At 36.3% G+C, this 14,308-nt stretch overlaps 2 protein-coding genes across 4 annotated transcripts; one reads left to right on the top strand and one right to left on the bottom strand.

Annotated features, from left to right (window-relative positions):
• Nucleotides 1-110: 110 nt before the first annotated feature.
• On the top strand, nucleotides 111-2,540 carry LOC131672603 (von Willebrand factor A domain-containing protein DDB_G0286969-like). 3 transcript variants are annotated; one of them, XM_058949944.1, is made up of 4 exons: nucleotides 111-431; nucleotides 844-1,091; nucleotides 1,179-1,454; nucleotides 1,623-2,540. In XM_058949944.1, the coding sequence occupies exons 1-4, from the start codon at nucleotides 426-428 to the stop codon at nucleotides 1,843-1,845; spliced, it is 753 nt and encodes a 250-aa protein (XP_058805927.1). In that variant the 5' UTR covers nucleotides 111-425; the 3' UTR covers nucleotides 1,846-2,540. The 3 variants fall into 3 exon arrangements, with proteins under 3 accessions (XP_058805927.1, XP_058805926.1, XP_058805925.1); XM_058949943.1 differs by having other exon boundaries at nucleotides 800-1,091; XM_058949942.1 differs by lacking the exon at nucleotides 111-431 and having other exon boundaries at nucleotides 793-1,091.
• A 149-nt stretch (nucleotides 2,541-2,689) lies between these two features.
• Nucleotides 2,690-13,873, bottom strand: LOC131672602 (fatty acid synthase-like). The gene is made up of 22 exons (XM_058949941.1): nucleotides 13,694-13,873; nucleotides 12,264-12,514; nucleotides 11,194-11,425; nucleotides 10,698-11,116; nucleotides 10,329-10,622; nucleotides 10,053-10,263; nucleotides 9,833-9,993; nucleotides 9,457-9,774; nucleotides 8,939-9,377; nucleotides 8,493-8,864; nucleotides 8,020-8,418; nucleotides 7,161-7,943; nucleotides 6,740-7,085; nucleotides 6,346-6,611; nucleotides 5,775-6,270; nucleotides 5,496-5,695; nucleotides 5,003-5,421; nucleotides 4,655-4,937; nucleotides 4,106-4,581; nucleotides 3,780-4,034; nucleotides 3,444-3,704; nucleotides 2,690-3,366 (listed from the first exon to the last, which is right to left on the bottom strand). The coding sequence occupies exons 1-22, from the start codon at nucleotides 13,866-13,868 to the stop codon at nucleotides 3,196-3,198; spliced, it is 7,227 nt and encodes a 2,408-aa protein (XP_058805924.1). The 5' UTR covers nucleotides 13,869-13,873; the 3' UTR covers nucleotides 2,690-3,195.
• Between the last annotated feature and the right edge of the window lie 435 nt (nucleotides 13,874-14,308).

Raw genomic sequence — 14,308 nt, 5'->3', positions numbered from 1 at the left:
CGCACACGCATACTGTAGAACTAATGTATATAAATACGACGTATGTATTTATATGTAGGTACACTCGAAGGTAAGAACTTTTGTTATGTTTTAGACAGAAAAGCACGGAACAAGATAGCAGTCTGTAGCCTGTACTGAGCTGTACTGCTTATATGTATGCCATCATTCATTACGTCGCTTCGTTATTGTTAAAATCCTGTAGTTTTGTAGTGAATTAATCGGTTATTTCATGTAAATAAAGATATAAGAGGGTATTTTCTCATAGTGAAAATCAGTTAAAAAGAGTTATTAACAGAAAAAAGGAGTTCTACTGAGTCAAGTTAATTGAGTGAAAAAGTCGTACGAGATTTCTAGAAAAGTGCATTTATTTAGTAAGCTTTGATCTGGATACCGAGTCGAGTGAAGAAGCGCCTAGGGTGCTTTCGATGCCAGTAAGTAAATAACTTATAAAAATAAACTTCAATGCACCTTCTAATAAATTTCAAAATCATCATAATATAAATAAGCTTGAAAAATGTATGCATCTGTAGTTGCAGGAGGTTAACTTACATTTTCCTTGGATTGTTTGATATTTATCTTAGATGGTGTTTTGAAATAAAATTTGGCTAAAGATTATTGAGACAGATATAGGTAAATGTTTTATAACTTAGGCAAATGTATCAGAATCATACGATCAAACCACTTTTACATTTAGTTGTTTTTCATAAAAAGCATTTTTTATGTTAGTTGGAAATTAGATATTTTCAATTATAAAACAAAGTATCATAGATTGTCTCTAAATCTTTCTGCTCTATGCTAGATATGTCCACTCAATTTTACTCAGCACCCCTAAATCTGGTTCAGAATGTCATGGGTGGGACTCAGCTTCATAAGCCACGGTCCATGTTCCAACCTATCATGAACCATCAACAAGCTCAATGGATACCCTGGAATGTCCCTACGGAAGTTCCTCGAATGACAATGCCATGGGCTATGCCAGCATCTCAACAACCAGATTTGGTTCGCTTTAGTAATACAGCTTCCAATATGAAAGCTGAACTCCATGGAAAACGGAAGTGGGAGATGGCAACACCTGATGTTGTTGATTTCTGGTAATTAATTATATAATATGTCAATTTGATTAAACTATTAATTTTATTTTTTTTAAATCTAATTGTATTATTCTGCTGTTGTTTTAGCCATCCAAGGAAACAACTTATTACTGAAGAAAAAATGACTCAACACTTTCAAGATATGCATATAAGTAATAATACATTCATTGCACAAGAAGCTGGTCCATCAACATCAACAACAAGCATTTTGTCAAATACCGTTAAGCCTAGTAGTGTAGATGTTGACATAACAAAGACAGTAGAGATAGATGAAAATAAAATACAACCTAGGCTAATAATATCAGATGAACTGAAAAATATACAAACAGATCCAATTCTTCCTTCAAGTTTACTTTCAAAATTGTAAGTATTTGAGTGTTATTTGAGTATCTAGAATGAAAATTTTGTTGTAAGAAAATTTAATTGCACTTTTCAATTTTTATTAAATCTTGATTTTTATTTAATTGAAAAAAACTCAAAAGAAAATTTTTTGGGGAAAGTAAAGCTAGAGCTACAGGTATTCTTTTTCAGGGACCGGCCCTCCATGGCTTTAGTTCTTTGGGAACCACCAAGTAAACATTTACGTCTTTTACCTACTCCAAGAGATACTCCAACGCCTTCTCCGATACCACCATCAGGGAATAATAATAGTATGAACACCAATGAAAATAACAACAACGAAAGCATTCCAGACTTGAATCAGACAATGGATGTTATTAGTAATGATCCAGCTTTGGAACCAATGGACCTTTAAGTTCCTATTATGTTTTTTATGATCCATCATTTTTCATCATCACATATGAATTTTCATATCATTGTCGTGTATAAACTAACGGAATGTTTTAATGATCAAATCTTTAAAAAATTATCATTGAGAAAGAATTTAGCGAAAATCATATATATAACGTGCGTAAGTGAGTGAAATTAAAACAGCAAATAGTTACTCGAAGATTTAAATTGATTTAGTTAATTAACATTACTTAAAATTAGTTAATTAACAATTTAAAAGTGAACTTTTCTACAGAAATCATAATTTTTATACGATTTCATACATTTTGTTCAAAAATAAAATTTTTGTATATTAGCTTCATTAACATCGCCGACAATTTGTAAACTACCCGTTCGAAAACAAATGAATTTTTTGTGGATCGATTAAATATTTGGTTATAAACATTTTCTAAGTATGAGCATGCGTTAATGTAAGTGTGTAAGAATTGCTATCTATTAATGTAAATATAGCAGAGTCCAAAAGAATGAGTTGTGGATTTAAAGTTTGTCACGGCCTGTATAATGAATTCAAGATTTTTGTGGTATAGAATTTAAGCTTTTGTAAATAATTTTTATGGTATCTTTTTACTTTAACTGAATACCAATAATTGCTGCAAACAATGGAGGTCGTGCAATAAAAAAAAATCTTTGCTAATAAAAGTAATAAAAGTTTTTCATTCTTTTCCTACAATTGTTATAAATATAAATTTCGATGTTACATAACAAACCATTTAAGAAAAATTGTCATACTAAAAATATCACTTAATCATTTGAGGGTATAGGATATGTTTATGATTGAAACGAAACAAATTTATAGAATAAAATTTTGTTTTATTGGCTTGCATTTAAACTTAACATTGCTACTATTTTCTTCTAAATAATTCCTTTAACATTAGTGTTGCTTTCTAAATACTTAGCTATTCCCCAAATATTATTATTCAATTGAAATACTTTCTTTTTCTAAATATAATTATTACATTACTAATTTTAATAATTTAGCTTCTCTACAATCAAATTATGAAAGCAAATTATATAACTGTTTTAAAGTACATGCTTGAATTGCTAAGTTGATTGTCTCTCTAAAATTGCCATTTGAGCGATTCCTTAAACTTTCAGTTACATAACTTGTAACTAATGAGATTCATCTAATTTTTAAACATTTGACTATATTGATCACAATCATCCAAAATGTATTTGACGAAATAATATCATCAAATTTCAATTCTTTAATGTCTAACTGAAAACTAACATTAAAACTAATTAGTACTAGGTTGTTCTTAAAGGTCCCTTTTTTTTATCCTACATAAATTTCACAGGATTAAAACATAAAAAAATATTAGACAAGGCTCGTCGCTCTATTTGCGACATCGCCTGTCATAATTTGTGCTTTGAACTCTTCGGCATCTTCGATAGCTTCACCATTAATAGCTAAAGCAACTTTATTGTTGTCAAGAATCGTTACGTGATTACCGTCAACGTAGTGGATCTCTACTCTTTCCCTCGTGATCTAAAAAATAAAATAACATTTTTTAAATAATTATCAAATAATCAACGTTGCTTGTAACAATTGCAAACTATAAATACCTTCGAGAGACCATAATCTTCAGCACCACTGCGTAACGTTGGCGCAGTGGGTTTAAGAAGGGTAATGGGTGTTCTAAGTGGCGGCAAGTCAGACGCATCGTAATTCTTAACTGCGATTAATCGCTTGTAGATGGATGTACAAAGAGCCGCTTGGTTTTCACGACCCATGCTGATGTTTGATTCTTCTTTAGTTGGTACTCGCGACAAGAAAGCTTCCAGCTTCTCATCCCAGTTTGTACATTTACCCAGTTCTACTACTAACTATAAAACGGTAAGTTCATCGTTAATTTACTTTCTTTGAGATGTATTCAATTAAAAATATAATTTTTGATTTACCTGAGCACTCATATTTGGCGAAATCATGTCCATCATACCAAGAAGTACGTTACTCTGCAATTCATCTTCGTTATTAAAAGACAATTGTTGATCTTCGATATCTTTCATGAGATCGGGTGAACCATCAACAAGAATGAGCTTCCCACTAAGTCCCTCTGCCTCTAATCTTCTAACAAGTTCGATAGCAACCATCGAGCCGAATGAGTAACCAACGATCGTAAAATCGTTCCGGCCATTTCTTCTCTTTAGAATATACTGAAAGAAAAAAAATTGTCAGTAAAAATTTTAAAACAAACATCAAATTAATGAATAATAAAACTTTTTACGGGCAGCATTTTATCGGCCATAACCGTAACAGATTCTTGGGACTTGCTGTCGGAACCCATTTGCAAGCAACAAGCTGGTGGTTTAATCTTAGGTGCAAGTTCATCAAAGACAGTAGCAATGCCTTCGATACCAGGCAGAAGGAATACTTCAGCTCGATCAGCTTCGTTCTTGGTGGCAAGATTACAGCAGATTTCGGGATTGACATCGGTTCTACCAACGAGACGCACCAGTAATTTGAGACCAGTGAGTATCTCACCACCGTCACCACCGTCACCTCCACGTTTTTTATTGGCGTCTGCGTCTTTCTTTGCCATCTCTTGGAGCTTAGCAAAGTTCAAACCACGAATATCTTGAGCCGTAAGGAAGATTTCGAACTCACGCTCCAAAGTTTGCTTGATTTCCACGGCCATCATAGAATCCATTCCAAGTTCAGCAAGAGATGTGTGTGGACTCACAGTTTTTAAGTCCTTTAAACCTGTTAACCATCATCATTTCTCGCATAAGTGTTGGATATATAAATAGAGTTACTTAATTTTCTATGCATTTACCCATAATGTTGAGTACGGTGTCGACGACATTGGTAGAACCACCGCTACCTGCTCTTTTCTCAGCAACAACCATGCTGGATACAATGGCAGCATCTTGACGTAGGAAACCGTCGAGTTCCTGAAGACAGGAAGATATTCTCTGTTGAAGAGTACCACCGATGACCAATTCTTTGTTGTCTTCTTGCATGTCAGCAACTAGACCGACGTCTCCAATGGCACCCCACTGAATTGCCAAGCCAGGAAGACCTTCTGCCTTTCTTCTCTCGCAAATCCTTTCCATGACCTACAACAGATATAAATTTTCGTATTATTATTCATGCTCGTGATTATTTCGAGAAAGAAACTTACTGAGTTCGACATTCCGTAGTTCGTTTGTCCAGCATTTCCTCTACCGCAAGACACCGACGAAAAGACAACAAAATGTCTTAATTTTGGGCAAAACTTCCTCGTCAGCACGTCCAATTGTCTAGTAGACCAAGCTTTTGATTTAAATGATTCTTCGAAGGTTTCTGGTGTCTGATTGTCCCAGATGGCATCCTTCAAAACGACCGCCAGATTGAAAATACCGTCGACCGGTCCAAGTTTGTTGGCTATTTCGATGATTGATTGACAGTCTTCGCGTTTCGAGGCGTCTTTACCAGCGACGATCACTACCTTCGTACCATAGCTCTCCCACAATTGTACTCGCATTTTCTGGTAGCCGTTACGGATACCCGTACGTGAGGTGATCACCAATTTCTCAGCACCGCGGAGTACCAGCCAGTCGGCTACGTCGTAATTATACAGTCAGATTTCAAATTATCTTGGAAACTCGAATGAAGTAGATATGAATAAGTCGTACCTAATTCGAGACCGAAACCACCGAGACCACCGAGAATAATGTAGCTGTGTCCCGGCAGAGCGTTGTATCTTGGAAGAGCCATCATTGGTGTATTGATTGGTTCATTTTCTTCGCGCACTTTGATGATTACTTTACCGATGTGCTTACCGGCTGCCATGAAACGGAACGCTGGTTCCAATTGGTCTTTCTGGAATACCGTCCTTTGAGAAAAAATTATTTTTAAATTTCTGTCGTACAGTGAAAGGAGAGCATGAGTTTTAGAATTAATGTAATCTTTACCTAGTGAGTGGCTTGATAGCTCCACTTTTCAAACCAGCAGCCATCTTATCCCTAAGTGATCTTTTTTTTTCGCTCGTATCACCAAATAAATTATCCAACATGACACCGTGGAAGCTTACTTCGTTCAAGAAGCATTCCATACCCAATGGATTGTTAGCAGCCAAATCAAATTTACCGATTTCCAAGAAATGACCAGCCGGTGCAAGACACCTAACCGAAGCCAAAAGTTTCTCTTCGGCAAGACTGTTCAGAACGATGTCAACACCTTTACCGTTTGTTTCTCTCATGACCATTTGTTCGAAGCTTGTATCACGAGAATTGCCAATGTGACTCTCGGGGATTTGTGGAAAGTTGTCTAAAATGAAGCGACGCTTCTCTGGTGTACCTACGGTTGTGAAAACTTCGCAACCTTCATACAAAGCGAGATTGATAGCAGCTTGACCAACGCCACCGGAACCAGCGTGGATCAAAATCTTATCGCCCTTCTTCATCTTACCTGTGACAATTTAGCAAAGTTGGTGAGTCATTTTAATGTCCAAAAAAACTCCTTAAAACTACCTAAGAAACTTACCAGTAATGTACAGTGCATAGTAGCAAGTTCCATAGACGCACGGTATAGTAGCAGCATCTTCTAGGGACCAATCTTTAGGAATTTCCCAGGTAAGGTATGGATCCATTATGCAAATATTTGTCATCGCGCGACTCTCAATCATACCCATTATTCTTTTGCCATTAATCGTTACACCACTGTATTCAAAACCGAGGACGCACTCTTGCAGTTGACGAGTCTTGGCTACAACTTCTACGGCAAGCTTACCGGTTCCTAACATGACATCTCTAAAAAACATCAATTTATTCTTACGTAAAAGTAAATTCTAAATAATAATTCTAGATAATTTTATGTTAGCTTTATAGTTTGTGTTGTTATTTAAAGATTAATTTTATTACAAAAACAAACGTCTTACTTAAAATTGATCGACGAATATACAACATTGACTAGGCCATCATCCTTGAAACCAACTTGGAAAGGTCCCTCAAGCCAACACAAAGATCCCAGATCACCTCTTATCAATTGATTAGCAAAAATGTGGTTGGCAGGTTTCGGATGAGGTGGCGGCAATGGCAAATGTCGATAACTACCCCAGACTCCGTTAGGCCCTACTACTGAACATGCTAAGTCCTTTGCCAGTTCTTTGGAGTAGAATGGATCTTGTAGCGAGAATTTCGGTGCCTTGGGATCTTGAATGAATACTCCACGAACCACTTCGCTACCAGCTTCTCTTCGCAGACAGTTGATGAAACCGATCAGACCTAAAATTTTTACGCGTTTAGTCATTGAGTCATTCAGAAAACTTAAAATTTATTTTATAAAATTCAGTTATTTACCACTTTCGAATCCTTCACCAACGTAGACAATCCTTACGGTATTAGCAGTTTCTTTCTCAAGCTCTTCAGTCATAATCTTGCGCATCTCATCAACCCAGTCGAACTTGTCATTATTAATGTGGATAACCACAGTTTTTCTCGGTGCTCTAGTAAACTTTCTAAGCAGTACAAACAGCTCCTTGCCAGATTTTTTCTCCAAAATTACGTGTAAGCCTTTACTCTTTGCAATTTGTTCTACGTTATCGAGATTTTCATCTTCTCTCGTCAATAAAAAGCCACCGTTCTCTACAGCAGTCATCAATAAGCTCAGATTAGCTGATCGCTTAGGTGTCAGAAGTTTGTGACCAACAGCCATAACTGCATTCACGTCACTGCTCAATTTCTTCGGTTCAATAACGGAAATGTGAGACGATATAACACCATCTTCGAAGGCGATGTTACTGATAATCGTAACGTCCGCTTGGATTAATGGCATGTCACCTAATGCTTCGAAAATAAGTGACGATAGCATATCTTCTTCGGACACTTTGTCGGATTCTTCAAGCAATTCCAGAGTCTTTACCTTGATACCTAAATGGTTTTCTAGACCAATATGCGTGGACAAGCGAACAATATCGCGATGGCTAATATTTACTCGGTCGGCATTGGCAATAAATTTATATTCCTCAAGGACTGGTTCTCCTGCTGGTTTCCTTCGTGGAATAGCGCTAGCCTTGAGACCACGGATTTCTACACCACCAGAAACGATCACGTCGAATGTCTTGTTAACGTAAACAGGGAATTCTAAAAATCAAATTAATTGATTAGACTATTATGTAAAACAAAGCTAAAAATCTCATAAAATTTAAATTTAACGCACCTCTATGGTCGTCATCCATACTACGAATGATGTTCAAATGGCTTTTAGTATCGATAATTAATTTTTGAACACCAGTAGGTACGAAAAGACCACGCGTATCGCTACCAACAATCTGCATTTGCAGCATGTTATCCATGAAAGCAACCCAATTATTATTCCATGCAATACGTCCTTTGGTACCTTTGGTCGTGGCACTCTTTAGACCACGGAATAAGCCACTATAATGATAACCACGAAGTCTCAATTCTTTGTAAATATCACGCAAAGACATTACTTCTTCCTCATTGTTGTCCTGTATGAAAGCAGGATTGATCTTCTCTTTAGCTGGATTTTCAGTGGTACGCACGTAACCAGTTACTACCGCTACTCCACCTTCAACCACTTCAAAGCGTCCAGAACCTGAAACATTATTTTAGTTGATTATTGTGAATACAAAATGATCTTTAATTCTCTTGAAGTAGAGATTAGCTAACCTTTCTGAACCATCAAGGTAAATTCAACAATACCATCCTTAGGTACCGTGGTAGCTCTCAAAAATTTGACATCTTCAAATACAATGGATACTTCGGTGTACAATTCTCCGTGCATCATACCAACAGTTTCCCAAATTAAGGCCAAGTATCCAGTGGCAGGGAAAAGATTTCTACCGTCTATCACGTGACCGGCAACGAATTCGAAGTCCTCGTCGGCGAGTGTCACCTCGACGATACGTTCTCCCGAAGTGATCTTTTCTTGCATACGATAAGATGTGACGTACCAATCTTCGGAGTGTTCCCATTTGATCAGTGGTGAAATCATGGGAGTTGTGCGACTTACTGGGTATTCCACAGGGGGGTACAATTTGTCTAAATACAAAATATAGAATTGATTGTTAACTTATAAATTAATTGGAACTTTTGAATATCGCAAATATACATACGCAATTGAGGCTGAAGCCCGACATTGTACATTTTTCCAAGTCCCTGAAGTAGCACCTCAACGTTATCCTCGTGACCTCTTCTTGTCAGTGGAATGTTAGCCACGGTAGGTGCAAGAGAACGTTTCAAAATAGCTTGAAGTAAACCATGAGGAGCGATCTCAATAGCAATGGCGTGCTGGGGAATCACAGTCGAAGCCTCTTCAAATAAAACTGAACTCAGAAGATTGTTGGTGTGATACTCAGCAGAAGAGAGTCGAGCTGCAGCAGAATCCCATTTGCTCTGAGGTACTGAAGTACTAATCCACTTGGAGCTTCGAGGTTTTGGGTTGGGGATAACTTTTTGCAGATAGGCGAGAAGTTTAGGTCCCATTGGTGCGATATAACGGCTGTGATATGGGATATGACTGCATGGTACTTCTTTGGCAAAGATGTTGTTAGCCTAAAAATCAAATTTCAAATCTAGGTGCTGCTCTAGTTTCGATTCCTTTTCTTTTCTACATATTTAAAGTAAGTTTTACCTGTAACTTAGCAACGAAAGCCTTCATGGACTCTGCAGGTCCACTAATGGTTGCGCTGTCAGCTGCATTGTGACATGCAACTTCAATATCTGGTGGGCACATATCTTTAAGCTCTTGACATCCAAGACCAACAGCAGCCATGGAGCCATGTATAACTTTAGTCTCGACGGAAGCAAGACCACGGGAATAAGCTGACAGGATCATTTGTTCGGCAGTAAAGCAACCATCAGCATATGCGCAACCTAATTCTCCAACCGAGTGACCGATTATGTTGTCCGGTTCGATGCCAACATGACGTAATACGTCGACGAGACCGATCTGTGAAATATTAAAGCGTTTTTTTTATGTTTATAACTTAATAAGATTTGTTACATACCTGAATAGCGGCAATTCCAACAAATGAATTAAGAATATTGTCAAAGGTTTTGGGATCCTTACTTGTAAGGATTTTAATGAGGTTAACACCACGTTGTTTCATTATAGTATCTAAATTCTTAATTGACTCGGCGAATACTGGCAAGCGCATCAATGACTCTCCTGTCAAAAAAAAAAATGTTAGTATCACGTACATAGCAATTATTATTTCTTCAATTTACCCATGCCAGGCCATTGAGATCCCATTCCAGAGAAGACGAACCATACGGGTCTCTTGTCTCCTACAAAATTCTCAATCTCTCTGATCTTTTTTTCTGGCAATCCTTTAGGTGGCAAAATTGTATAACCTCTGTAAAGATGTCCATTGATATCTTCAGAGTGAACGTCGTGTAGCAGACGTACGTACTCCACGTCACATAAGCGGTTCTCAATCTGTAAAAAATAGTCACATCATTTAGAGTAAGTATTAAAACTTTCATATTTAAAAAAATACTGACATCGTAGAGAATAGTGTCGACGGCCTCTTGTGTACGGCCGGAAACAGCGACTAATCTCGGCAAGTCATCCTTCGGTTGTCCATGGTTGATCTTTTCTTTCTTATTGGATTCGAGCAAGATGTGAGCATTTGCACCTCCGAAACCAAATGAGTTCACACCAACAAGACCACCTTTCCATGGAGTTGGTTCAGTTACAACCTTTAATCTGCCTTCTTCCAAAGCTTTTACACCTTTTCGTGTGTTATTATAATGGAGATTGGGAGGGATCAGACCCGATTCCATACCAATGATTACCTACAGAGTATAAGAATATAATTCTTCTATTTATTATATTTTGAACGAAATTCAAATCAATTATGCTGAGCATACCTTAGCAATAGAACAAAGACCACTAGCAGGTTCGGAATGTCCCAGGTTGGACTTGATTGACCCCATCCATAACGGTTCTTTACGCCCGGTACAAAATACTTTATCAAGGGCATTTATCTCTTCAGGATCTCCGACTTTAGTACCAGTTCCGTGAGCCTCGATGTAACTTAGACTCGTAGGTGGGATGCCAATCTCGTCGTAAAATTCTTTCAGCAATACGCTCTGCATGACACTCGAAGGGAAGGTGATACCTTGCTCCTTGAAACCGTCGCAGTTGGTTTTACCATGAACCACTGTGGCGTAGATCCGTTTTGCATCTTTAGCCTTTTGCAGTAGAATCACCGAAATGGCTTCACTACGAGCGTAACCATTAGCCGACTCGTCGAACGACTTGCAACGACCATCCGGGGACAGTACGCCTAATGTGAGATTCGGAAGTGAGTTTATATGCAATTGTAATTTGAAACAAAGGTATCAAATTCCAAACGACAGTTACCAAGTCGAGAGAACTGCAGCGAGACGTAAGGATGGAGGCAAAGATTAGCACCGCCTACAAGAGCAGCGTCACAGAGGCCATCGCGAATCGCACGGTAGGCGTGTTCCATGGCGAACAAACTTGAGCTGCAAGCCGAGTCGACCGCATAACTTGGTCCGGTTACGCCTAGCCAGTACGAGATACGATTTGCCAACATGGCACGACTGCAACCGGTGATACCAAAACCATTTACCTGGGAACATCGAATCATTTTCGAGTAAAACAAATCACGAGCCTCGTTTGATAACGGAAAATTAGTTTTATGATACTACGCAATTTTTTGCAAATCTATATTTACTTTTGAAAATCATCATGCTATGAATGAAAAATCATAAAAATAATGATTCACTTAATTTTTTGAAAAATGGCAAATGCAAATCGATTATTGCAAAATAGCCAAAATTCATTGCAAGGTGACGTAAGACGCTTTTCCGCGGATATACACTTTTGATGTTCACATGTACAGTAAGTTACCAACGATGTTGGTTCTATTTGAGTTTTATAAATATGAAATTAATACAGATCATATTTTGCAATCTAGGTGATTTAATTGTAACGAATATTTGCTGAAAAACATTGTACTTTATATTAAACTCAGAATTATTAACGTTTAAGTTATATAACTCTCACGACAGTATTGAACGCTCACTATACACACGGAATATAAATTTAAAATTGAAAACAAGAAGTAAGCCATGAATATTTATTTCCGGTTGAATATGTATGTGTAACGTAATAGGAAAAATTAACTTTCACTTGTGTGTTTACATTAACAAATCTTATGGCAATAGGAATTGAAATTATTTTATGAATAATATGCTTGAAAACACATTTGTTTTGTTAGAGCCTAAACTGAAAAAATGACGTAATTACAATGAATTCGGATTCTAAAATAATTTATTTCAGAAACAAAAAGTTTACAAAAGAATTTAACTTTCTCCACTCGAGCTTTATTTCAATACATATTGATTAATTAGTTACAATTGATTTGGAAGACATACGTTAGTATGTTGAAAAATAAAAATGTTTACCTGCAATTTTTCGTAGAACCAGGTTTTTTCAGATTCCGAGAAACAAGCGCCAACGAAGACACCAGTCCTCGTACCTCGTAATGATTTAGGGTTGATACCGGCATCAATGACAGCTTCGTAAGCATGCTCCAACAACATACGACACATGGGATCCATGGTATGGGCTTGTTTGAAATGCACACCGAAAAACACCGCATCAAACTTTTCCACAAAGTTTACTTTTCCCGTATTTTGTGGAATTTCAGGATGATCTGGATAACGATGGAAATAATTTTTTTATTTTATATCGTTAACTAAACATAAATTTGGTTCTTACTAACTATTTGTGTACTAAATAACGAATTGTGTACTACTGTGTTTTTGACTAGGAAATCGAAATAATTATTCATTAAGAGTGTTCACAGTCTTACGTCAAGTTTCATTTAAAATTTTTTTCTTTGTTTCTGTGTTATGCAAAAATATCTCATAAGAATTCACGACAATCGAGGAAATAGCGGTTCTTGCACAATAACCTATCTGATTTTGTTTTTCATTATTAAAGCTAGAATATTCGGAACTTATTAATAAGCTTGTGAACTATATAATTAGTTTGTCTATTATTATGCAAAGTAAGAATTTCTACTTAATGTATTGTTATCGCTTCCTGAATATAAAAAAATTAATAAATAATAACGTTTGTCTTAATATTGTAATAAATTTTTCAGCATTACTTTCCAAATAAATAATTTGATTTACCGAAAATTAATTTTATAATTGATAACTAAAAATATATCCCGTTAATAACATTATTATAAAAATAATAGTAAACAGAATGTTTGATTTTGCAGAGATTTTACGGACTCATTTAACCTCTTACATCGATAGAATTATAATAAAAATTGTCCTAATAATTGTTTTTGACGAGTTGTGCTATATAGAAACGATATAATACAAATATTGTGATAATAAATTCAAAGTAATCATTAAAAATAAATAGTTTAGCGCGATAAAAGTCTACATTATGTAAAAGTATAAAAGCCTAATGCTGCTTTTTCGATCAATTTTTATTAAGCTATTTAAATTTTTGCTGACAATCATATATACCGAAAGGAAATTCGTCACGTAGCAAAAAGTGAAAATGATCATTAATAATGTGGATTTAAAAATAATATTTCAAATATTTGGTAAGTTTTGCCCAAAAATGTTTCATTTTTCAAAAACTTTATTCATTTGGCTACTGATAATGAAATAACTGGAATTATTTACATATTTCAATGTGTGATTCACGAGTGAGATAAAATTTATAATAATTAAAAAATACTAATTGCTAAGTTAGTTAATTGGATATTCAATGTAATCATTGACATATTCATCGATTAACATAAACTCTACAGTTTCGCGTGGATATAAAAAAATCAACGCGATATAATTTGAAACAGAAAAATTTATACCTAATTTCCAGCGTCGGTCATCATCGGTAACCAGGTCGACCTTATTCATAAGATTTTCTTGAAAATGTGTCATGTTATTGGAGTCAGGAAATCGACCAGCGATACCACTGATGACAATTTCCTCCTCGGCTGCTACCCTGAACTGCTTCCTCGGTGCTTCCGCATTTAACGTCATTTTGTCTTTTCTTTTCTTCAAAAGGGTATAAAGAAAGTATTCACTCTATTGATGCTGGTCGCGCACTCCTTAGCCCTTTTTTCAAGCAACCAATGTAATCTTCGCTTACACTCAGCGCACCAACACGGAACACTTTTGTTCTGTCTACGAAAGAAACGCGCACTTTTTGTAATGCAAATCCTTGAAGGTTTTAAATTTGGAATAAAAGCGGCTCCCGCTTGACTCAATGTTGTATGCAAAGGACCGGGAGCACGCGACTAAACGTTCAGTCGGTAGAGTGGGGTCTTTTATATGACGGCGGTTCCTCCATGCCCAACGTCCAGTTTAATTGTATGCACTCAAATTGATTTTCAATTTTCCGTATCGCAATAGCATCTTTACTGTCTCATAAACTGTAGATTTTTATGGAATTTGAAAATTAGAAAAGATCAACAGTCGGC

The sequence above is a fragment of the Phymastichus coffea genome, unplaced genomic scaffold (assembly GCF_024137745.1).
Source record: "Phymastichus coffea isolate CEN01 unplaced genomic scaffold, Cenicafe_Pcof_1.1 PCOF00155, whole genome shotgun sequence".
Classification (NCBI taxonomy): Eukaryota; Metazoa; Arthropoda; class Insecta; order Hymenoptera; family Eulophidae; genus Phymastichus; species Phymastichus coffea.
This window is presented reverse-complemented; position numbering and strand designations above follow the sequence as displayed.

Excerpts from the sequence above, each read along its gene's own strand:
- LOC131672602 (XM_058949941.1), bottom strand. The coding sequence starts at position 13,868 with ATGACGTTAAATGCGGAAGCACCGAGGAAGCAGTTCAGGGTAGCAGCC. Across the intron at positions 12,515-13,693 it reads TGACCGACGCTGGAAATTAG|ATCATCCTGAAATTCCACAA; the intron begins GTATAAATTTTT and ends ATCGTTATCCAG. Across the intron at positions 5,422-5,495 it reads TGGTTTCGGTCTCGAATTAG|CCGACTGGCTGGTACTCCGC; the intron begins GTACGACTTATT and ends ATTACGACGTAG.
- LOC131672603 (XM_058949942.1), top strand. The coding sequence starts at position 793 with ATGCTAGATATGTCCACTCAATTTTACTCAGCACCCCTAAATCTGGTT. Across the intron at positions 1,092-1,178 it reads CCTGATGTTGTTGATTTCTG|CCATCCAAGGAAACAACTTA; the intron begins GTAATTAATTAT and ends CTGTTGTTTTAG. Across the intron at positions 1,455-1,622 it reads TCAAGTTTACTTTCAAAATT|GGACCGGCCCTCCATGGCTT; the intron begins GTAAGTATTTGA and ends ATTCTTTTTCAG.